This window comes from Cygnus atratus, chromosome 2, assembly GCF_013377495.2.
Source record: "Cygnus atratus isolate AKBS03 ecotype Queensland, Australia chromosome 2, CAtr_DNAZoo_HiC_assembly, whole genome shotgun sequence".
NCBI classification, from domain to species: Eukaryota; Metazoa; Chordata; class Aves; order Anseriformes; family Anatidae; genus Cygnus; species Cygnus atratus.
This window is the reverse complement of record NC_066363.1, coordinates 106,526,335-106,551,565: the sequence shown is the minus strand read 5'-3', so window position 1 is coordinate 106,551,565 and position 25,231 is coordinate 106,526,335. Positions and strand designations below refer to the sequence as shown.

At 43.1% G+C, this 25,231-nt stretch overlaps 1 protein-coding gene across 2 annotated transcripts in view; it reads left to right on the top strand.

Annotated features, from left to right (window-relative positions):
* The window catches only part of RALBP1 (ralA binding protein 1), a 34,793-nt gene that overhangs the window by 4,443 nt on the left and 5,119 nt on the right, over positions 1-25,231 (top strand). For both annotated transcript variants that reach the window (XM_035564188.2, XM_035564187.2), the window contains exons 2-4: positions 13,655-13,948; positions 21,414-21,872; positions 23,649-23,998. In XM_035564188.2, the coding sequence (XP_035420081.1) occupies positions 13,705-13,948; positions 21,414-21,872; positions 23,649-23,998 (1,053 nt within the window). In that variant the 5' untranslated portion in view covers positions 13,655-13,704. The remainder of the gene's footprint in view (positions 1-13,654; positions 13,949-21,413; positions 21,873-23,648; positions 23,999-25,231) is intronic.

Below are 25,231 nucleotides of genomic sequence, written 5' to 3'. Positions count from 1 at the left end.
AAATTGCAGCTTGCCTTTTTCACAGAAAAATTAGTAAGATTTTTGCAAGAACATCTCTTCTCTTTAAAACCATACCCAACTTTTTAAAATAGGAGTTGCACCTCAAATTAGAAGCTGCAATTTTAATGTTGTTTTTTTCTATAATAACCTGTGAAATTTAATATTTAACTTACCCTGGTAATTATGCTTATTGCTCTCTTCACATTTCTAGCCTGTCCAGGTGTGTTTTAAACATAAATTCACATCACCAGTCACAGAGCAACATTTTTTTGGATGTTGCAATGAAACAAATTTTCACTGGTTTTTATTAGCAAGAAGTACATCGAATGCAAAATGCAAATTCCACAGGTAAACATGCCAGCAACAAAACTCTCTTACTCCGTGGTATTAGTAGTGTTTTTCTACCCTGTTAATATGGAATCGCATGATTATTTTTTCCTCTCTCCAATACATGGCTTTCACTTACGTTTGTATATTCCGTAATGTTGCCTGATAGAACGTAGTAAATTTGCAGATATTTTACTGTAGTTGTGGCTTTAGTATTGAGAACAAACTGTTATATAAAAGCATAATACCAGTCTGTATAAAGCCTAAAATATCTTACTTTTTTCACATTCAATTAAAACAAGATTTTCTGACACCCTCCTCTTTTTATTTTCACTTGAGGCTTCTTCAGAAATGATGCTGTTTTTTTTCAGACAGTATAAAGAGCTTTTCAGTATTTGATGGGATATTTTAATTGATTGAATGGGCTAGAAATATAGGACAGCTAATCTTAAATGAAAGGATTTTTCACAGGTCATGCTTCTGAAGTTTTAATCCAGAAATTTGGGTTTGCAGTTCTCCAAAACGTATTGAACTCATGTGATCAAGTGGTTTTTTGTGTCTTGTTCTGAAAATGATTTTAAAAGAACCGAAACTCAACTTTCCAGGTGAAGGAGGAAGTGACGAATATATGCAGTTCTGATTTTGTTGTCTAGATGGCTCAGTGCATTAATGTGCATTAATGTCACACGTAGGCGTAGATTGAAATCAAGTTCTACAACAAAGATAATTAAAAAGAACTAATTTTCTGGCAACGACTATTGCAAACTTATCTTCGAATGTGCCAAAATCCTCTACCGAAAAAAAAAAAGAGAAGTTGCATCTGTTGTTCCCTTCAGTAGTCCTTTTGTGTGCTGACAATTTCACGGTGACCTGGCTTACCTTTCTTTCTCATGGTTCAGCTTTATTTTGGTCACTGGTTCTTTCTAAGTTCTTCTTTCACAAGTAAGTTTTTAATACGCTATTTCAGCCAGACTTTGAAAGCATCTAGCACATACACAACTGTACGTCACACGGAAGCTTGTAGTTACCGTGTGTCATTAAGGCAGTCAGTTACAGATCTGTATTTTTCACAGGTAATTCATGTTAGGTGTTTTTTAGCCCTAAACAGCGAGGATTTTACCGCTCTTAAAAATGCCTTATACCAGCTGAGGCAGTTTTATTTTCTTTTTGAGGTGGGGGGAGGATGACACTATTTTGGCCTGCGTATAGCAGGGCTTCCGTTAAAGTACCTACACTAATTTTATTTAAAGTAACGTGCCTTGTTGTGTAGGCAGGGCTACGCAGCAGGTGCGGGAAGGGCACTCAGACCTTGTTCTGTCCTGTGCTGAGCGATAATGAACTTCTTGGCCAGAGGTGGGACATGCCCCGTTTTAGCGTCTACTTGTGTAGTTACTCCATTCATTTTTATTATATTTAGTAATCAAGTTGAAAACAGCAATTGTTGTGCATTTGGTGGGGTAATGTGGGGGTTTTTTAATGATACCCTGGAGCTGGTTTTAGTTGAAGCTTGTTTTATCATACTCTGGAGCTGGTTTTAGCAAATGCATGTGAATTTAATCTGAAAGTTTAAAGATGCTATATGTTTTTGTAGAAAGCTGATGTTTCGTATGCCTTTTCTTGTAAGGCTGCCTGGCTACGAAGACTTGTGAGTATTGCAGGGTACGGCTACTGTTGGAGCAGTGGGAAGCGGGCTCAAGGCACCTTCCCCATTCCCCTCCGTGGAGCTTGGTCCCTGCCGCGGGCTGTTGGCTGCACACAGGTGCTCCAGAGCCCAGCTGCTGCCCCACACGGCGGGGTGCCCCACCTTGCCCCATACCTGCTGGGGAGCGCTGGCAGTGCTCGGGGCACTTTGCAACATCTCCGCCCTGGGGGTGGTGATGTTAATCAGAAGTAACAATCTGCTGAGCTTACACATATTTAAATCGACTTTCCTCTTGGGTGGTGGGCGAATCTGGGGCAGAAGTGCAAAACAGAATTCATCAGTTCCAACTCCAGGTAGGATACCGAACAAAATAACAAAATTTGTAAGTTTACATAAAGGCTAAATGCTTCACGTGGTCTTGATGAAGAGTTGACGTTGGCATTAATGGGAATATGCCTGAAAAGAGGAGATCGTGTGGTCCTGTTTTTTGTGGAGAAACTCCTAAACCAAATTAATTAAAAAAGATCATTTTCTTTTACGTATAGGATCTGTACGATAGGCATTGGCCTCTATTTCAGCAGCTTGCGCTCCTGTAGATGTAACACGGGTCGATGAAACAATTGCTTTGTTGGCGTGACTCAATGCAGATCTCCAAATGAAATGAGCTATATCAGAAAAAAAAAATTGTTTTGGTGGATAGAACTGCTTGAGAAGTAAGGTTTTGCTAAAACTGCTGTGCTGGGAACGCAGAAGAATCCCACTCTATCCATTACAGTTAGGTTGGGAAAACATCTGAGTGCAGCCCAGTCTGTAGTGGATATGGGGGTACTGCAATGCCTGGTGAAGGCAGGATGGGAGGTTTTTCATTAACTTTGGTGTCAGGGTCAGTAGCCACTGATGTTACCTTGCTACTACACAGGACTCTTTATCTGCATTTTCTTTGGTTTTGGCTGAGACACAAAATTAGTAAATAGTTTAAAAAAAAAAAAGTCAGAGAAGCTGTTATACAACCAGTTTCTCTGCATCAGAATCTATCTTTGCTTTTCCCTTCTGCTGCTACAGAACGAGCAACCACCACAGTTCTTTTTTCATATTCACCAAAAGTTGGATGTGATTCGCTTGAATTATATTGGATCATGCAGGGCTTTAAGGGTGAAAAAAATCATCCATAGAAACTGATCATCTGTGTCATGTGTCACATTTTGAAGGCATCCAAGTAAAGCTGTTTTTAGTTTCTAGTTAGGTTATGGAGTTGTCAGTTCAAGTGACAGCTTGTAATTTATATAACTCTTCTTGTATTCAATACATGGTGGCAAAAATTGAATGTAAAGCTCAAGAAACTTACTTTTCGCAGTTTTAACAGTAAAGGTTTGTATGGCATTATTTTTACTTTTAGGAAATGCTTATTTCTGGGAATGATAGGCCTCAGAACTGAATATTCGTTCCTCGGTAAGACAAACATTAACGCTGACCTGCCAGTTAAAGGATTATTATTTAACATCTTTGTCGGTGACAGGGGACAGTGAGAGTGAGTGCACCCTCAGCAAGTTTGCCGGTGACACCAAGCTGAGTGGTGTGGCTGACATGCAGGAGGGCAGGGATGCCATCCAGAGGGACCTGAACAGGCTGGAGAGGGGCATGTGCGAACCTCGTGGAGTTCAACAAGGCCAAGTGCAAGGTCCTGCACCTGGACCAGGGCAATCCCAAGCACAGATACAGGCTGGGTGGAGAGTGGGTTGAGAGCAGCCCTGAGGAGAAGGACCAGGGGCCATTGGTTGATGAGAAGCTCAACACGAGCTGGCAGTGTGTGCTTGCAGCCCAGAAAGCCAACTGTATCCTGGGCTGCACCAAAAGCAGCGTGGCCAGCAGGGCGAGGGAGGTGATTCTCCACCTCTGCTCTGCTCTTGCTCTGCCCACCTGGAGCTCTGCATTCAGCTGTGGGGCCCCCAGCACAAGAAGGACATGAACCTACTGGAGCGAGTTCAGAGGAGGGCCACAAGGATGATCAGAGGGCTGGAGCGCCTCTCCTATGAAGACAGGCTGAGGGAGTTGGGGTTGTTCAGCCTGGAGAAGAGAAGGCTCCGGGGAGACCTTACAGTGGCCTGCCAGTGCCTAAAGGGGGCCTACAGGAAAGCTGGGGAGGGACTCTTTGTCAGGGAGTGGAGTGATAGGACAAGGGGGAATGGCTTTAAGCTAAAAGAGGGGAGATTTAGATTAGACATAGGGAAGAAGTTCTTCACCCAGAGGGTGTGGTGAGGCCCTGGCACAGGCTGCCCAGAGAAGCTGTGGATGCCCCATCCCTGGAGGTGTTCAAGGCCAGGCTGGATGGGGCTTTGGGCAACCTGGTCTGGGGGGAGGTGTCCCCTCCTACCAGGGTTGGAACCAGGTGATCTCTGAAGTCCCTTCCAACCCAACCATTGTGTGGTTCTGAAATGACTTGTGTAAAATGAACATAATGCTGTTTGAAAATTCAGAGGGTTAAGGTAATGATCAAAATTCAGTCAATTCAGCGAAGAAGCGTGGTGCTTCTAATTGATTTTTCCACGTCCAGTGTAAAAGACAGTCTCTCAGCAGTGGGTTGAAAAGCGACACCGTCTGAATTAAGCATGCAGTGCTTCGTGCAGCATATGTGCTCTTTGTTGCTTCCTCTACATATTAAGCAGGGTTGTGCAGTATAGCCAGGCTTTGTCTCTACCAAGGCGTACTGTGCGGTAGCACATGGCTTTCAGCGGACAAACCAGCAGACACAAATGGCGAGATGCTCGCAGGGGGGCACACCTGTCCTGGTTTCCTTGTAACTGGCATGGGTAAGAAAGGTGTCGGTGCACGTGCAGCGGCATTGGCGTCTGCCTGTGTGTGTGTGTGAGTTGAGGGTGTTCCCAGGGCTTCCACAGAGCTGCTGGCAGGGGCCTCGGGGTGCTGTTGCACCGCTGCTGCTGTTGTTTTTGCCAGGCGAATTACTGTTGTAGCAGATATGCCAGTGTGTTATTGCGTATTTCTGGTGTGTAGGCATGTCCCAGGCTTGTTACTGAGGATCAATCCAAAGCGAAGTGTCTTTATACTTGCTGTTTACGCTTGTCATTTGCAGTATTTAAAAAAAAAAAAGGGTGGGGGTCGGATTTAGACTCTGGGCCATAGGTTTTTGAATTGGGTGACAGAACTGAGCGTGCGGAGTTATGGCCTGGTTGGAAAGCTGGGTTCTGGTTCTCCATTGTGTGATCCATCCTATTCAGTCTGTAGGTGCTCTAGAAAGGATATCAGAAATTCTTAAAACTGAAATCACAGAATATCCTGAGCTGGAAGGGACCCACAAGGATCACTGAGTCCAGCTCCTGGCTCCACACAGGACCACCCAAAAATCAGGCCACATCTGAGCGGCTTGTCCAAATGCTTCTTGAACTCCAGCAGCTCGGTGCTATGACCGCTGCCCTGGGGAGCCTGTCCCAGTGCCCGACCACCCTCTGGGTGCAGACCCTTTCCCTAACACCCAGCCTGACCCTCCCCTGTCCCAGCCCCATGCCGGTCCCTCGGGTCCTGTCGCTGTCCCCAGAGAGCAGAGCTCAGCGCCTGCCCCTCCGCTCCCCTCGTGCGGGAGCTGCAGGCCGCCATGAGGCCTCCCCTCAGCCTGCTCTGCTCTGGGCTGAACAAACCAAGGGACCTCAGCCGCTCCTCATACGTCTTCCCCTCCAGACCCTTCACCATCTTTGTAGCCCTCCTTTGGACACCCTCTAACAGCCTTATATCTCTCTTACACTGTGACACTCAAAACTGCACACAGCACTCGAGGTGAGGCCGTGCCAGAGCAGAGCGGGACAATCCCTTCCCTCAACCGGCTAGCCGTGCTGTGCCAGTACGTGGTTGGCCCTTTTGGCTGCCAGGGCACGCTGACTCGTGTTCACCTTACCATCAGCCAGAACCCCCAGATCCCTTTCTGTAGGGCTGCTCTCCCGCCTCTCGTTCCCCAGTCTGCATGTTGGCTAGTCTGCCAGGGTTGCCCCATCCCAGGTGCAGAATCCAGCACTTGCTCTTGTTGAACTTCATATTGTTGGCGATTGCCCAGCCTCTAATTTGTCAAGATCTCTCTGCAAGGCGCCTCTACCCTCAATGGAGTCAATTGCTCCTCCCAATTTAATGTTGTTCTCAAATGTATTTAGTATACCTTCAAGCCCTACATTGAAGTCATTTATGAAAACACTGAAGAGAACTGGCCGTAAAATGGAGCCCTGTGGAACCCCACTAGAGACTGGCAGCCAGCCTGATGGAACCCTGTGTGCTGTAACCCTTTGAGCTGGACCTGTCAGCCAGTTGTTCACCCACCACACTATGCTTCTGTCTAGCTGTATGCTGGGCGTTCTGTCCTGAAGGATACTGTGAGAAACAGCACTGAAAGCTTTGCCAAAATCCAGAAAGATTGCATCAGCTGCCTTCCCTTGGTCGGCTAGGTAGGTGACCTTGTCATAAGAGCAAATTAAGTTCATTAGACAGGACTTGCCCCTCATGAACCCTTCTTGGCTGTCACCAATGACCACATTGTCTTTCAGGTGTTTTTCAGTAACTCCCCGAATAATCTTCTCCGTAGTTTTACCAAGCACTGAAGTGAGACTGACAGGCCTGTAATTACCAGGGTCTTCTTTCTTGCCCTTCCTGCAAATTGGAACAACGTTTGCCACCTTCCACTCAACTGGGACCTCTCCGGATTCCCTAGACCATTGAAAAATAATTGAGAGGTCTCGCAATGACACGAGCCGGCTCTCTGAGGACCCTGGGATGAATCCCATTGGGCCCCGTGGACTTAAATGCATGCAGCTGGAGCAGCAAGTCCATAAAGTATTTGATGCCAGATCTGTCAGCTTCTAATCTGCTTCATTTTTTTTTTTTTGCACTGTTGATTAGAACTTGCTTTTTAAGTAGCATTTTTAGTACATTCAGTTCAACCAGCCAGGGGGGTTATTTTTGCTTTTGTTTTTTTCAGACTGACTCCACTAAACGAACTTCTGTCTTCAAGCTGGCTGAGTTGAGGGAGTGGAGTGTGAGCGAATGATACCAGTAGTTGAAATCTATGTGACAAATGGAATTGTCCTTAAACAAACTTGGTCCAGCACCTGATGAAAGTATAAAAATTAGTCTTAATTCTCTAGATCATCAGTAGCTGTATGACTTGCTGCAGACCTGTGGTGACCAGGGACTAGTTAGCTCTTAAAAAGACATGTCAGAAAATGTGAATTGTATAAAACTGAGAGCAAACAAAACCTGGGGTAATAGAAATTATATATGCATTTTTAATAGAATTTGTTTATAGAAATTGTTTAAAAAAATAAAAGTAAACTGCACACCTTTTACTATATTTTCCTCCCTTTCTCTTTTGTGGTAAAAGTAGAAATTCCTGTTGTGTTGCACAAGTCTTAGCGCTGGTGCAAGTGGGAATTTGGGGAGATGGACAGGAGAAAGAGGGGCAGGATTGTCATACCAGGGATAGTTCTAAGGCCAATCTAAGTAATAATGTGGTGTGGTTTTTTTGAGAAGCATAGGAGGGTTTGATACGTTTGCAGGACAGTTTGTATTACTCAAGTCAGCTCTCAGTAGTTGAGCCTTTATTGGAAGTTATCACATTTTCATTTGGGCTGAAAAGCGACTGGTTGGGTTTCTTTGGCTGGTGTTTAAAAATCCAAAAAGCACTAACCAAATCCTTCAAGCTATTTCTGAGAATTAAGCTAGCAGGGAAGAAAATCCCTTTTCTGTAATGAAAAAATATTTCAGTAATCAGGGTAACCTTGTTAATGCTATTTGTATTTTAAAGGGGATACCTAAGTCTGGCAGGAGATGGCCTCCCAAATTTCCTTGCTTGTGGGTGGACCGTACTTCTCAGAAGCCCTAAGTAGGACCGAGTGTGGAAGAAACAGAAGGTGGGAAGGGAAAACGTAGGAAACAGCGAGCGGCCAAGTGAGATTAGATGAAGCACTGGGTGTGGAGAGGAGGAATGGTGAAACCGAAGTTGTGTGGGTCTAGGTGCTGAACACCTGGGTGGTGGAAGGAGGTTGTGAGAGAGAACAGGGACAGGGCTGGTGGTGGAGGAACTGGGCTGCATGAGATGCACAGCAGGAGAAGGAATGGAGATAGTAAAGGAGAGGGATTGAGCCTGGAAGCTGTGGGGCTAGACCAGGGAATGGGAAACTAGTACACTGGACTTGAGCTACATTAGGGGACGTATTGGGATTGGGTAACTCCGGCAGCAAGACCGTGGGAAATGGGAGCAGGCTTTGCAGAAGGGTTAGGCTAGAAAGTCCCAGGCAGTGGACCAGCACTTTCCCAAGAAGTTTGAAAAATGAGAACTTATTCTCTGGGTGGGCAGTAGCAGTTGCAGTGCAGGTGTCTGACTAGTCAGGGTATTCTGCAAAAGTCTGGCCTGGTTACAGTGCCCATCAACCTCATGAATCTGAGTCCAGACCTTCCTGAAGCTTTAATTAGTGCCAGGTATGGAAAGTGAATGACTCACGAGGGTTACTTCATGCTGTTTGTGTGATTACTCTGACTAGGGAAGTTTTAAGCTTGCTTTACTGGTCTACCTGATGCACTTCGCTTTCTCTTCCCGTGATCACGTTGCCCTGTTCAACCAAGAAAGAGGCACTGTGGGCGCACCTGGGGACTGGTCGGCAGGTAGAAGAGGTGGCCTCTGATGTCGGTTTGCTATTTGACTGCATGGCAACATCTCAGTTTAAAAAGTGGGAGAGCATAAGCAGTGTTTTGCATTAAGCTTTTCAATACATTGTAAAAATGCATCTCTTTTTTTTCTGAAGGCAACTTTAACTGCTGTGTTTTATTACAGTAATAAAACTTCAGAGTGATTTCAGTAAAACATAAGTGGTGCGTTAGGTTTAAGCTAGTAAAAACTTTGTTCTTTGCCTAAGTTGTTGCTGTAGTTGACAGATGTCAGCAAATACAAGATGATTAGTTTTGGGCTTACGAAGCTCTGTCATCTTAGAAGGCCCACGGTTTTAATGGCTGCCCACGTTTTTGCAGAAGAAGCTAGGTGCAGAACCTAGACATATCTCGGGTGTTGTGTAGTCTCAGTAAGTAACTCGCTTCAAGCTCTGTCTTCTCATCTCCAAGTCATCTTTTCTAACCATCCGTCGTACCAGAGAGTACCACTCACAGTTTCTAAAGTGCTCCGACGTGCTTAGACCACAGCTGGCAGTTGTTGTCCATTCCTCTGCCGTCTCACTGCTCTCCAGAGTGGAGCTATGCTTATTACTAGGGGTGATTTCGCCCCCAGGCAGTGTGCCTCCTGTCTTTGAGTAACATCACTTCTTCACGTGTGGCCAGGTGTTTTGGGCTGAAGACCAATGCTGATGAACACCGCTGTGTTCTGGACCCTGCTCTTGCGGAGTTCAGACAGCAGGTTCTCACCGCCGAGCGAGTGTTCCCACTGCCTCCGTCCTCTGGTCACTGACTTGCTGGGGCTGTTTTCAGTGGGACATCCAGATTTTCAGTGTGTGCCTGTGTGTGGCAGAGTGGGATGACCTGGGGACATCCGCCACGCTTCAGATGTGGTCTTGCCTAATTCTTGCAGCAAAATTCCCAGTGCCTTTTACTCTGCTCAGCAGTTTTACGAAGCAGCATCTGTGCGTGCAATCACCTGCTTCAATTTGCTTCAGCTGTTGCAACTGGTTACAAGGCACAAAGTCACAATACGGGCTCAGTGCAAAACAGAAATAATGGAGCCTTTTGTACTGAACGAAAGAGCTGTGAGTTTGGTCTTTTAGGCTGGGCCTCTTTAATGTGTTGGTGCCAGTTTTTGTGACACGCTGTAATAAGCGAGATCTATTGAAGTCGCCTGTCTTGTCTCTCTGTCTTTGTTTTTCTGTGGCTTTGCCAAACCTCAGCTGTTTAACATTGATTTTCTTTCTTCTTAGACACATAGCTCAGGCTGAGTTTTTAGGGAAGAGTTCAGGTATTTTCAAAAATGAGGAAAATACATATTTTTTTTTTGCCTGTTTTAGTTCTGCAGGCATCTTCCTCTTCCCAACCCACATTCCTGCAGTTGGTGTACGGTCTTGAAAGATGGTAGTGACAGCTAAGGAGTTTTTGTGTTAAGGATATGCCTTCTGCCCCCCCTTGCTTAAATCTCTTTCAATTTACTCTTTCCTGAGGGGATAGAGGAAAGGTCAAAATGCTGCATACGTTCAGTAAAAGCTCTTTATTTTTCACACTCAGTTATTCTGAATGTTCAACTCCATGTTGGGCAGGAAGACTTTCCCTGAAACTGCATTTGGGGAGTACTGAAGAGAATAGGTAGGTTTGAGCAGGCACCGGAACTGGGAGAAATGCTTTGCTGCTGCCACGTAACAATTTTCTTGGCTCTTCTGGAGGAAGAATCAAAAGTCAAGCAAGCAGGAGCTGGTGGGACTCGAGGAGCCTGCTGTTGGCAGGGAGGTGAGGAAGGCGATGATTTCTTGCAGTACTAGGGAGAGAGGCTGAAGGCCGGTGGGAGGAATGGGGACAAGGTGAGAAGATAAGGTAGATAATTACGAGGAAACAAATGACTGCAGCAGAGAACATCATCTCAGAGGAAGTGGAAACCGATGGCTAATCAGGGAGAAAGGAGATAGAGAACTGCATCTGGAAGCAAGCAGCGTGCAGCTGGAGAGGAGGAACCAACTGGATAAAGAACAAGGGAGGGGCAAACATGAGCCTGAGCAAGGAGTGGGTCACAGAGGCCGAAGCATGTTGTGTGTGACCTGCTGAGGATGAAAAAGAAATCAGGCTGGAACTGTGGCAGTACTAGCAGCGGGCGGTAAAGAAAACAAAGCTCGAAATTACAGGAAAATGCAGAGAACGAAGTGCAGTTTGGGTGATGAAGCTGTACCACAGACCTAAGATGGTCGGAGAGGGGTTAGGTGCCTTCCTGGCGCCGTGGCTTCAGAGGACTGACGCAGTAACAGACCGGGAAGAAAGGGTCACGGCGGAGAGAGGAGTTGGCAGGAGAAGGGTCCTGCTGGGAGGATCCGTGATTTTTCAGTCACGCCATCTCTTGCTGTCAGCAAATATCCGTGAAGGCCAGAGGAAAGGTGCAGAGCTGTACGGCGGCACTACATTAACATCCATTAGCACAAGCGGAAGAGATTTCTGGGGTAGGCCTACGGCCCTGATTCTGCTGATAAGCCTTGATGGGACGGGATTGGAAGTTGCACATGTGGAAGAGTAATGCTTTCTTAAAGCTGTAAAATAAAGAATATGAACCACAAGTGCTTTGTAATTTGTTGTATTTACAAATACTCATCATCATCTTTATTTTTTCTTAGTGTCTGTAGTTTAGCTAGAATAAAGAATGAACAATATAAAAGATCTCATGAATATTTTGTTTCCCTTCCTAATCCTGTGTCTCGCTGTGCCCTATTCAAATCCTTATCCGAGTAGCTGTTATTTCCATAACCACTCTGTGAGTGATCTCCTGCAGTGAGCTATTTTGTTTCATCTGTAATTAATTTTTCTCTCTGCTCTGCATACAGAGAACTGAAGGATGAGGGTTTAAAAATTAAGGGTGAAAAAAACAAACAACCGCCACCACTTAGCTGGACACATTTAAGAGTATTAACCCGGCAAAACGCAATTCTGTGTTGTTTTCTGTATTCTCCCAATCTGTAAATAAGACCCCAGGAGCTGAGCAGCTGAGTAAAACGCTGCTCTAGGATGTTGTGTAACATGCCGGAGGCCAGAGGTGAGGCACCGCTTTCCCAGGTTGCTCTTTACATCCTTCACAGGGACCTTATCCTTTCCCTCTTCACACTTACCTGTCTTGCCCGCTCTAGACGTAGACTGACTCGAAGATAAGGGGCATCCTATTCACTAAAAGAAATGATGTGTAGTATTTCTAATTTCATTCCGTGAGTTACTGTTGGTATGGTGTCTGCTGTTCAACAGCTTTTGGTAGGTTGTGGCAGGGCTGTTTGGGGTTCTGGTTTGGGGGCTGTGTTTTTTTGGTGGATGAAATAGAGGGGTGACGCGTAGGAATTGTACGGCTCATTCCCATACTCAGATGAGGTACAACCGTGCTGCCAGTCTGTGCCACTGGTAGTAGTGAATGTGCTTCTATAATTGCAAATTTGGACCTTTTTTGGGTATCTCTAAGCCTAAAGCTTTAGGGACCTGGACGTTGAGTTCCTGCTTAGCCAGTAGGTATCTTTTGTTTCCCTGAATGAGGATTTCGTAAAATACTGGGTATCTGTGATCGGTTGTCTAGCTTAGCAAAGTGTTGGCTACTTTTTTCTTCGTTGTGATCTACCTATCTGCGTTAAACAGCACGAGTACCAGCAGTGACTGCAGAGGCTAATGGCTAGGGCAGAAGCCAGAGCTGTTACGTCTGGATGTGCTGCTGTCGTAACTGAAATACTCGTGGAGATAGGTCTGATGTGGCCTTGTGTGCAACCTTAACGCGCTTTAATTCTGTTTTCTGAGGCGGTGGCTCCGCAGCCACCTCGATGACTTTGTCAGTTGCCATGACACTTGCATGGCTGCGTAGACAGCCTGGTTATGGAGCTGATGGAGCTTTAAAAATTATCGTTCTTCATTCGGTTTGTCTTCCACTAGATTTAAGCAGTCCTTTAAACAGCAACACAGCAGCACAGACTTGAGATGGATTAAAGTTAGTGTCTGACCATGACTTGAGCTGTCCTCCAACTACATGGATGGAAATGTTTTTTGCTTTTTTCCCTGGGATTTGCTCTATTTTTCGCAGAATCCTAGAACATCCTGAGTTGGAAGGGACACACAAGGGTGACGGAGACCAACTCCTATCTTTCCTTCCCTTGAAGGAAGAGGTCGTATCTGAGAGGGACCATTGTAGGCACAAAGGGCCAAATTCAGAAAGCTGACTCTGGAGCTGTGACGTTCCACGAGGCGTAGCTCTTCCCAAGGAATTTCTGAAATGTATTTCTGTTAGGAAGACCTTTTTGCTTACAAGTTCCATTGCTAAAATTTATGTATTGCTTCTTCAGCAATTTTCATCTTAGTTTTTATTTTGCTACAACTCCCAAGCAAACAACAGCATCTGGGTGCAGATGACCCAGTATAACTTCTTCGAACTTGAAGTTGTGATTGCTGTAGATGATTAAAAAACTTGATTGTTCTTGTTCTACCTTCTTTACTTTGCATTAGCATGATCTGAAGATGGATTTGACTTCAAGACTCTTTTTTTCTGTCTTACTGCAACAGGCTAAGCAAGTTCTTATTTGCATCTATAAAATACGCTTGGGAAAGACGAAAATGATCTTTGTGCAGCTGCAGTGCTCGCAAACACTCTGAGCTTCCAGACAATCCTGTTTTATGTAACAAATTTAAAGTTAGCTGACTCTTTCATAATGAACATTAACAATCAGCATGCAAACTGCCTCTGAGTTCTGTAAGAGTTACTTCAAATGTAAAAATACATACTTAATATGTAACGTTTTACATAGTATAAAGCAGGGGTGGCTGAAATAGCAGCTCTCTTGCTCTTAATGGGCAGATTCTGCAAACACCGAGCTTAGGACCTGCTGTTATATTACTGCCTCGTGACATCAGTTTCAGTGTTCGCTGTAAACAGCGTTGCTGTCTGTAATATTTGTAATGTTTTCAGGACAGAGTTCTACACAAGGTGTTTGAAAACCATTGCTTAAAATTGTGATGTTTTTATTTTTTCCCCTGCTACAGGTGTGATGGACAGGTAGCAGAAGATTTCACTTTGATATCAGGGAATCAGAATGACCGAGTGCTTCCTGCCTCCCACGAGCAGCCCCAGTGAACACCGTCGGGTAGAACACAGTGGGGGTCTTGCTCGTACTCCCAGCTCTGAAGAAATCAGTCCTACAAAATTCCCTGGGTTGTACCGCACCGGTGAGCCTTCGCCACCTCATGACAGCTTGCATGAGCCTCCAGATATAGTATCTGATGATGAAAAGGAGCATGGGAAGAAGAAAGGAAAATTTAAGAAGAAAGAAAAAAGAAGTGAGTAGGCAACTTGTCTTGTTTCATGCTTACCATTTCTCTTTCTCTCTCTCTTTCTTTCTCAGAACTGCTTAGTATTCCCAGTGGTTTGCTGTTGCTTCTTTTTCCTTAAACCTGTTTAAGTGTGAAGGAATTGAACTTACTCAAACAGACTTTGTGCAATACCTGTTTCTCGTCCAAAAAATCCCCTAACCACATAAAGGATTGCATGGGCACAGGTGCCAAGCACATGCCAGAATTACCAATAAACATGTTTATCCAACGTCTTTAACAATGTGTTAGTGATTGCCTGGCACGGGGTTCTTACCTCATTATCTGCTCCGATTCTAAGTCGAGGTTTTGAAGTGTATTTCGAAATACGTGCCGTTTGAAATTTTAGCTGAAACATTAGCTAAAATAAAACAGTAAGTGTGACCTGAATTTTACACTTCTAACTTTGGAAGAGTCAGTTTTAAGAACTTTGACCTTCTTCCTTTGTGACACCTATATTTGGGGTTTGCCATTGCATACCGCCTCAAGTTTTCATGTGCACACTGTACCACTGCTGGAGGAGTAATAAAATGGGTCCTTTTTTCTTTAGCTTCTTAATGTAGTCTAATCATGTGGTGTCCTCCAGCATTACTTAGGTATTATGGCAGAATTCAAAAATGTGCAAGCCAGCATCGAATTAGGAACTGGCAGGGTAAGGGTTGAAAGAAAGTAAAAGACTATAGAAGCTGTTCTTTTCAGTGTATCTGTATCCAAACTGGAAACTTTCATTTAGGGGAAATACCCCCACCCAACCACCCAGAATAACAGAAGAGAAACCTTGATTCCCAACTTTGGAGTGGTGTAGAAAATCTTGGAAACGTGAAATTGCTTTTTTTTGCCTATAATTTTCCTACATATTCTGAAAGAACAAAGCACTTAGAAATACTGAGCTGACACTGAGCACTCTCAGTATCAGAAAGATCCTTACTGTCCAACCCTCTAAAACCCAAGTATCACAGCCTGAATTTCAGTGATTTATTTTTTTAAACAAAGTTTCAAAATAATATTCATGTTCTCCATTGCCTGTGTCTCAGAAGGCAGGAAGTTCTGGATGCCATTGTACCTTGCTACTTCCTAAAAGTGCGATTTGGAAGAACAAAAACAGCGAGCCAGCACGCAATATTCTGGCATGTTAGAATGAAGATAGTGACTATTCGTAACAAGCACGCACATATTTAAATAATAACTCTTTAAGAATTTGCTGCCACAGCACTATAAATCAAACCAATTTCCAGGAGTGCAGGAATTGTTGCTTCTGCCACAGTTTTGAAGGACTATTGTTACTAACTAATGGCTGTGTGCCTAAAGGATACTGTAACTCGAAAATGTGTTATTCTTTAGTTAAAACTAACAGTTCAAGTTGGTACTTAAGAAAACCAATACCTTATTTTTTTTTCTCTTGTAAATGACATTAACCTAATACTAATACTGAATTGGTGGCAGAAAAAAATCTGTATTAGTTGGATGGGTCTAAAATAAAGCCATTAGCTGTTTTTTTTCCCTCTTCGCACATCAGCTTTCTTTTATAATTCTTAATGAGGTGCCTCTAAATTTAGAATTGTTAGAGGTCAGCATTACACATAGTTTCTTTGCGGTGTAATTCAGCATGTCTCCTGGCTATAGTCAAACTGAAGGATGAAGAGGAGAAATGCTTCTTCAGCAAATAAATGCGGGTCTGTGCACATTAGCAAAGTAACTGCTTTCTTCCACAAGAGATCATAACGCATTGCGTAGCTGATGTAAAGCATTTTTGAAGCTTTAAAGATGTGAAAAATCATCAAAACCACAAAAATGCAAACTGCAGGAAGAATCAAATTATCTCTTGCAGCTGTAATATAAAATGCATTCAGCACATCTTAGCCCTATTGTACGCATGTCATATAATTGCCAGTCAGATGCAAGAGTAAGTTAAATAGAAAGCTTTCTCTCGTGCAATCCAAACATGGTCGTTACTGTAAATGTGCTCTGAAGAGGCATTCTACTTATGTAATGGAACAAGGGTTCTTTACGGTTGCTTAACGTGGTTGATTTCAAGAATTCCCCTTCCAGCTTAGGCTCTTGTTATTCCTTCCGTACTTTCGATTTTTCACTTCATTCCACCTTATTCTGTTGCATGTGCTCAGATTGTTTCTTTTCTCTGGTAGCTTTTCTTGCCCCCTGCTTTGATTTTTAGACAACACACAACCCGCTATGGTCATGTAATTTGGGATTTAAACAAACACGATCGAACATTTCATTGAGGAAAAAAAAGACAAGTGTTGATATTACATGATGACAGAATGAATGTGTATTGAAATTAAAATATTACTGAATCAATGACATTGTCATCCAAACTCCTGAAACTGTATGCAAGTTTAATCCTGCAAAGATTTGGGGGTATTTTTTTAATAGTTTTAATTGTAAATTACAGTAATGCTTTAAGAACAGGAGGGTATTTGGAGAGAGAAGGACAAATATCCCATGGTTATTTGGTTTAGTTTTTCAGATAAATCTTACCTGCAGGAGTAAGGTACTCCTAGCTTCAGTAGTATTATGTATTGAAAAAAAAAATGGTATGCTTGCAAGGGATCACTGTACGGGTAATATAATGATTTGGTATTTTTAATGTTAGTGGCAATAACCTAATAATACACAGCAATTATTCTGAGAAAAAATGCTAAAGATGTTTTGGAAATGGTAAAAAAAAAAAAAAAAAAAAATAATGAAATGGCATATTGGTTTTCATGTGCCTGTGATATCTATTCCCCACTCCTCTGTGATAGCCAGAGTGGAGGTCAGCTGTGGGGTGAGTTATTTTAGGTGACTTAAGGGGTTAAAATGAATTTTCTTTTTACAGGGATAGTTTTAATTTGAATCTATTTCCTGACTCAAAACAACCCTTGTGCATGCAAGAACTTGTGCTGTGGCAGCATGAGAGCAAAACCAGAGTTTGTTTGAAGCAGTAGTGGTTTATATGAGAGATTGACCAGAATATCAGATGTTACAAAATAAATGGTTAACCTCCTTTCAATAATCATGTGCTGATAAAGTCATAAAAGATGCAGTTCCTTACAAAAGATCATAAGAAATACCTATGAAGAAAAAGCTATTCCATCCATTAAAATTTCTGTAGGAGAGCAATCTCAGAGAGTCTCTTGTGTATCTTACTCTGCTTGTACATTTTACTTCTCAGATTGATACCACTGAGCGGGATGGGTTCAATATGGAGCTAGGATTTTTTTATTTGTAATAATTTTCTTTAAATAATTCTTCAGTAAATAGAGAATCAGTTGAACTGTAAACTAAACTGTCTTGTGAAGGGATAACAGTATCTTCTGAATTTTTCAGGAAATCTTTTTGAAGTCTCAATCCCTAATCTGCTGGGGAAGATTTCCCATGTTTTTTGGGGCTGTAGATGAGAACATAAATACTCCCGCTGCTAACTTGGGGACCTGCTCTGAACACTGTTTGGTCTCCAGCTGTGTGCTAACCTTTATCTTCTGTCTTGTGTGGGGTTCAGGGAATCTGCAGCTCTTTCTGACGGGCACCAACAGCTAGAAGACAGGAGCCTGTCATCGTCCTGTGGGATTTTTCTCCTAACTAATTTCTGCTCAGGAATGTATCGGCAGTGTGGCTGTCTGGCAGCCATACAAAAGCGCTAATAGTATTCCCAGCTGTTCCAGATAAAGCCCTGAAATGATGAGTTGTCTCTGCGCTTATGATCCTTCAATTCTGTGCGAAATGCTGATGTAAATGAGTTCTAGCAGTGGAGACCAAGTCTTCAGAGAGAGGTCTGTTAGAAATTGTGAGGAGGCCATTGTCGTCTTGCACAATAACCAAGTGGCTGCCATTGGAAGGAAAACGTTATTTTTATTGTTTTCATGTGTTGAGCAGCTCCGAATACAGTTTCCAGGTCTACAGAATAAGGCATCACTGGAATTTTCTGCCCATGATGCACATGAGAGCAAACTCCTTTTGCTTTCTTTGCAAGGGGAAGCACAGCAATGTGAGTGCAGAATTTGTTTGGGAGCGATCGGATTTTATTACTGAGCTGATTGTGTGTTAAAAGCAAAGCGATATAATTGAAAGTTGGACAGTAAGTGTTGATAGTGTCTGTAAGCTGGAAATTTCTATTACATTCTATTTCTATTTCATTCTATTTATTTTACATATACATTTCTATTCTATTACATTTCTATTTCTAATAACAATCCATCGTGTGCTCAAGGAGAGGAAATAGAAGCCATCTACCCAAGCTCATTATGCTTATGTGTCGTCCTTACTATTTTATTTAGAAAGGGTATACAAGTTGGTGGCAAACGCTCTGACAAACTGAAGTTAAATAACTAATATTAACATTGCTCATCGGCCTTTGTAGTCACGTTTCACCTACTAATCTTCTGTGTGTAAAAACGGTCTGTGTTTTCTTGTAGTGAGCTAGCTGCAGAGGCATGCAGATCCCCAGGGAACCAAAATAAGATAGAGAAGTGTAAATGATGTGAAAGTCATCAGAAACCCAGTGCACAAAATCTGTCTTATGGTAGGTTTGCAGTGTTGCAGTTCTGCATAATGCAACCCTTTGTGTTAACTGTAAATGCTACAGCATGAATTTATAGCTTCGTTGTGGGGGTTCAGAAAATGAGAAGTACTCCCGAGTTTGCAGACTGATACAAACGGTGTCACTGATAGAAACTTCGTCACTGCATGACAAAGCTTTAGTCCTGTAAATTAGATGTTACCAGAGTAACACTGAGTCTTTTAATATATTTGTTTAGAGTTTTTCAGTATTTTCAGTAAGGTAAGAGCTATACTTGCAACATCATGTTTAACTACAGTAAAAGCATTCAATAATGTATATTTGTGGAGTTCTAAAGATGCTGGAGCAAGGAACTGCAGGCAGTCCAGTCGTTACATTTGTGGAATTGGAGTAGTTATTAAATGGATACTTATCCCCTGTAGGTGCAGGAAAACGTCTTTGACACGTATTAGTGTGGTGGGAAACGCAGGATGTTAGTACTGAAAGTCTTGAGGAAACAGTGAACAGAAATAGTTCACTAGTGATAGGCAATTGTTCTTTTTATTTATCAAGTGCTTTTGATAAACAACCTAAATTTATAGAAAAGAGAATTTATTGAATCTCTGATGGAACAGATTACAGTGATTTTATTACCAGAACTGTGGTTACTTCTAAGTAGAGTCAGCCTGGTCTGAAAGATGTAGAAGCTCCCACATGTAGGTACAGGTGAGAGATTCCCTGTGAATCTGTAATTAGTGTATATTTCTAAACTTTGACTTACATTGCTGAGACAGATTCAAGTAGACTGGTTATGTCTGTGACTTGCTGCTTCTTGTCTTCTCACAAAGTCGAGAAATACCAGTTTCAGGAACGTGCCGTTGCTGGTATTACGTTACCAAAGATCTGGAAGAGCACTAAGGCTTGCGTTGCGACATCAAGCATGGAGAGAGGCGACAGGGGTGCTTTACCTGCTGCTGAAATCAGCCTCCGAGCGTGGTCCCTTCTGCTGGTGCTGAGAACGTGCTGGTGGTGGTGGTCGCAGTGCTGTGCCAGGGGGACCCTGCAGCTGGGGGAGCTGTTAGGGCTAGCCACTGGGAAGGTTTGGGCTCTGTCTGGTGAAGATTTAGCTTTCTGCTCAGGAATTACATGTGTGAACCCTGTCTTAACTCTCAGTGCCAGTCCCATCTCAATCTCCCAAAACCTAACGGTGAAGTTCTCAGCAGTTTTCTCCTTACCACAGTGGGACTGGAGTCCTTAGTCCTTACCCATTCCAATTTTTAGTTTACAAAGAGTGAGTGATGATATAGCCAGTAAACTAGGAGGATGAGACATGGTCGCTGGTCGTTCTCCAGTTAACATTTGCATTTTTATATTAAAAATTCACTTGGACAGGAACAGTGCGCAGGTCTTTCTCCTTTCTTCCATGAAAGCGCTTCTGTTTGGTAGGCCTAGGGAAGAGCCCAGGAAGAGAAAGCTGGTCAAACAGTTGTAATTCTTTGATGGTAGTCCCATGTTTTAATAGATTTCATATTTTCGACTATTAAAAACTACCTTCCACAAAGCAGACGAGGAGGCTTCCAAATACAGACGGCTTCTTGGATGTGCTGAAATTGTGCTGAGAAGCTCTGCAGCTTAGTGTGCTTTAGAGCTGGAAGAAGAAAAGACAGTTGTGAATGTCTGCTGGTTCTTCTACACGAGATCTTTTACCTGCAAACGTTACAGCCTGTGATCTTGCCCATTATGCTTTCTCGTGTAATCTAAGGAAGGGGGTGATGTTCTAGCACCCAAAATTATTCCTTCAGAAGCAGTACTTGGCTGTGAGCATGCCTCCTCGCTCAGGCCCAGGCACTGCCTGTAGGCAGCTGTGTAAGGGGGCATCACACTGAAGCAAGAGCTTGTTTTCCACCGTGCTGGGGGGCCTGGTCTGTGCAAAGGACAGGTAAAATGCCTCCTTCGTTGAACAGGTTTCAGGCTTGCCTTCCCCGTACGGGGCTCTGTGTATGTAAAATCACAGTTCGTTGACTTGGAAGTCGCTCTGGTTTGTATGTTGGTTTAGGTCGTGCTTTTTGGGGGTGGGTGGTGGTGGTTTGCTTTTTGTTGGGGTGGGTTGGTTGTTTTTTTTGTTTTCGTAATCTACCTTTAAAGATTTCCTTGTTCTTGCCTGGAGGCTAGGCAGGGCTAGCTGCAGAGGCGGAATTAGTAAAAGCCCTGGTGCCCGTGTTTTAAATGACGCTTGGTGTTTTGCTGCTGAGACAGTGCCTTCTGCCCATGGGCTCGTTTGAAGCTCTCCCACATGCTTGTTAAGACAAACATACAGCTTCACCGGCAGGTATTGTGCTAGTGGTACTGCAATTGTTTTATTCTTCCAGTGGAAAAGTAAGTGCGCTTGGACTTTTTACTTTTTTTTGACTTTTTTTTGACGCTGAAATTTCATTAACTTCACGCTGATCTGAAAATGCGTAATATTTTGGAGTGGGGTTGGGGAGTTAAGTGACTGAAGTGTAGTTTGGTCTTAAGTCTGTTAGACTTACGTGTGTGTAGCGGCTGATCCTTAACAGCGACTCTTATACTGTTGATTACAGGAACATAGAGAAGTTGCCAGACAGTTGTTTTTATTTTGCATTTCCTTGACTATTAAATGGGAAACTAGCCCTTAGGATGGACATTGCCATTATGAGTAAGTACACAAAGTATTAATTGTTTAGATTGTTCAGGAGCCGTGGGGCTTCTTTGATGCAACTGTGCGACCTTCATTTAGTCTTTGTCCGCTTAATTGTCTAACAACTGTAGAAAACCTTCTGAAGAGTCAGGCAGGCGCTGCTTTAACACATAACTGCTCTCTCCTTATATATTACCTTTTCTCTCCTAGTTATATGTCTAGAAAGTGAGCAAACTTACAGCTGTCCTCTTGCTTTTCCTCTTGCCCTCCTTTCCTACCAGCCGAAGGTTACGCTGCCTTTCAAGAGGACAGCTCCGGTGATGAGGCTGAAAGCCCTTCCAAGTTGAAGCGGTCCAAGGGAATACACGTCTTCAAGAAGCCCAGCTTTTCCAAAAAAAAGGAAAAGGATTTTAAAATAAAAGAGAAACCCAAAGATGAAAAACACAAGGAAGACAAGCATAAGGAAGACAAGCATAAAGAGAAGAAGTCAAAAGACTTAACTGCAGCAGATGTTGTAAAACAGTGGAAAGAGAAGAAGAAAAAGAAAAAGCCGATTCAAGAGACAGAGATACCTCAAGTGGATGTTCCAAGCCACAGACCTGTGTTTGGCATTCCTTTGTCTGATGCAGTGGACAGGACCATGATGTACGACGGCATCCGCCTGCCAGCAGTTTTCCGTGAATGTATAGATTACGTAGAGAAGTACGGCATGAAGTGCGAAGGCATCTACAGAGTTTCAGGTACTGCGGGCACACTGGCGTGCAGATTGTTAAGATCGTGCACGTTTCTTATTGCTTTACCACTTTCAACACCTCGAGACACTGTTTAGAGCTGCTGCGTTGGTTTCAGTTATCTAAAAGATAATCAGGTAGCTACAGTTCAGCAAACCCCTCGGGCTGCGATACCAGAGAAGTTGCTAATATGAGGGTACTGCTAATGGCAGTAAAAATACACAGCTTTGGGCCGTTTCTGGTAGGCTGGTAATTATGAATAAAGCTCACTGGATTGGCAAGCTTGCACATAATTTTGATTAGTTTTTTACTTATGCGTTAAGAATCACTACGCTAATTGATGGGAAAGGCAAAGAAGAGAAGTAGCCCTTTTATTACTTAAGCTTCCCACTGTTGCTTTTTCCGTTGTGGTTTTTTTTTTTCATAAAATCTCCTTTTGTTTGAGCAGAGTCACTAATAGGCAGAAAGTGCAGGTTTCGGCATTTAGACGTAGCGACAGCAAGGATAATTAACCATGGCAGTTGTGTAACACCAGCTTACATAAATCGGAGTCGGTTTTAGCCATGTTAAACAAAACAGTCCCTTTGTGAGCTCCTCGTGCACTAAATCTCATGTAAGTACTTCCGTGTGAATGTTTAGGGGAGCAAGAACGAGTGAGAAAAGGAGCTTGAGAAGAAGCTTTTGAAACAAGTTATGATCTAGCACTGCAAAGCAGCAATCAAACAATTTTTCAAGGCTTCATTAAGCTGCCTTTATGCTGCTAATTTGCGTGGTATTTGGTAGGGATGCATAAGTGCCACAGCAGTTCAAGCAGTTTCTTAGTCTTGCCTGTTGGAACAGCCTGTTTGTATGTTTTTTTCAAGGCATGATGTGTTGGGAATTTTCACGGAAGGTTTGTTTTCTGTAAGGCATTTTTGACATTTGTGCTTCCTAGGTGTTCTCCAGTGCAATAGCACCCTCTTGTGTGCGTAAGGTTGTTTAAAGGGAGAGCTCAGAAAGACAATTGCAACGGCTTAGCAGTTGTGACAACTTATTTGGACGTGAAATAGAGCACAACTTACCTGGCATTAGCCATGGGCTAGGTGCGCCTAGTTTTGTTTACCGTATGCGAGCTGAGCCATGGCAATGCATTAAGTCAGTGAAAGTCAGGTGAGGATTTGAGCTTTAAAAACAAAACTTGCCTGACTTTTGGAAGATCTGAATATCACTGAGCTATAAAAACGCCGTGCAGACAATATTGGCAAGGCTGAATAATGACGTGAACACGTGTTTATTCATACAGTGCCTCGAACCAAGAATCCGGCGTGAGATTCCTCCAGCTGGAAACCTGGGAACTAGAAGGCAAGGGTTTTGTTTTGCCAGAGGAAGGCTGATACGTAGAACTCGTTGCACGGTGCTTGAGTTGATAAGACTGTGTTTGCTTAGGGCTGTAGAACTGAACAGCCCGAAAGAAGTCAGATAAATGATTGTTTTTACATTCCCCTATCCTTCCTTGCTTATTTCATGTTCCCTGATGCAAGGGAATCCGCTGACCTCGGTTCTGATTCAGAAGGTCAGACGTGCTCTGGTTCAGCCTCATAGGAGAGTTCAGTGCCTTCAGATGCAGCGATCAAGTAATTTCAAGTCATGATTTTAACTTTGTCACGTGTAGATAACCTTTAGAGGTATTCCTCAATTAATTTAATTTGTAAGGAGAGGTGCATCTCAGAAAAACAAAAACATTTCTAACTATTGCACATTTACAGTTGAAGATTTCTCTCTAATTCTTGATCTGAATATTTTAAGGAATAAAATCAAAAGTCGATGAGCTAAAAGCAGCCTACGATCGAGAAGAATCTCCCAACCTGGAAGAATACGAGCCCAATACTGTAGCCAGCTTGCTGAAACAATACCTACGAGAACTGCCTGAGAATTTGCTTACCAAAGAGCTAATGCCCCGCTTTGAGGATGCCTGTGGAAAGAGCACAGAAGCTGAGAAGGTTCAGGAGTGCCAGAGGTTGCTGAAAGAGCTGCCGGAGTGTAACCATCTCCTCATCTCGTGGCTGGTTGTGCATATGGACCACGTTATTGCAAAGGAACTGGAAACGAAGATGAACATCCAGAATATTTCCATAGTGCTCAGCCCTACTGTCCAGGTACGTGCCCGACACTGCAAGCGTTAGGGCAGAACTTCAGCCCACGGAAGACTTCTTTACAGGAATTCTCTTGCAGGAGTGAGTCAGGTACTGTCCGATAGAGTTAAGCTAAATTACAGCTCCTCTTTTATACCTTGGGAACCTGAAATGCAGAGAGAGGGGGGAACAAAAGACTCTCTGGATGTGAGCTTGCATACTACGGATCTGATGTCTGGGTTATTACGGAGGCACTACAACGATCGCTGTCAGAGGTTTTAATTGTGTTGTAACAGAAGTAATTTAATGTTGAATTCGTCCCGTAAGTCATGCAGATACAGAGTTTCTGTGTTTCTGATTCGGTGATAACCTAGTGAAGACTATTTTGTTGCTTCATTTTAGTATCAAGCCAGCAAACCCTGTGCTGCAAATGGATCTTCCTGGTGCAGTAATGACTTGGGATAATGGCTCTGGTGTCTGCAGTCAGGTCGCTGACTTCATTTTCTAGGAAGACTGTGTGGCTTCTGGATTGGTTAATTCCTCAAAAAAACAACTTTAAATTAAACGCAGCTCAGAATCAGTCCTGTCCACGATGGGAACGTAGCATGGGGTGTGGGGCTTGTAGAAGAAAATCCACACTTCAGAAAAGCTTTGCTTTTTTATTAAGAGTTTAGGTGGAGGCCCAGCAGCAAAAGGGCTGGGTATTATTCTCTGCTGTTTTGCTGTGCCAGTCATTTTCTTGCTAACAAAAGCAGCAACAATTAGTGTAAAATGATGCAGGCTCAATCACGCTTTCTTACGAAGCAGATTTTAGCAATTAAAATACAGGTAGTGGCAATTCTAATGCTTTTCAGGATAAATTTTTGAATTTTATTGGACGATGTAGTATCAAAATCCGTATTTGCTTCTGTCTCATGTTAGAGCAAGGAATACAGTACCAGCTCCTTTCAACTACTTTTTTTTTTCTACTATTTTCAGTCATCTGAGAGAGAAGTTGTAGAAAATACTTTGAATTTTTGGGAGGGGAGAGAAGGTGGCCAGCCATAGCACAGTATGGTTGGTGTTCCCCTCTTACCTGCTGCTATCACTAACTCCCTTTATGTGGTCAAGAAGAAAAATTTAATCAATTTCTATGTTACTTAAATTCTATATGAATATAAGTGATGGAAATAATTGTGGTAGGGTGAGACGTGAAAATTTCAAGCTTATCATGAAAACGCCTCAGCTGCACAGACAAGAGACAGCACAGTGATTCCT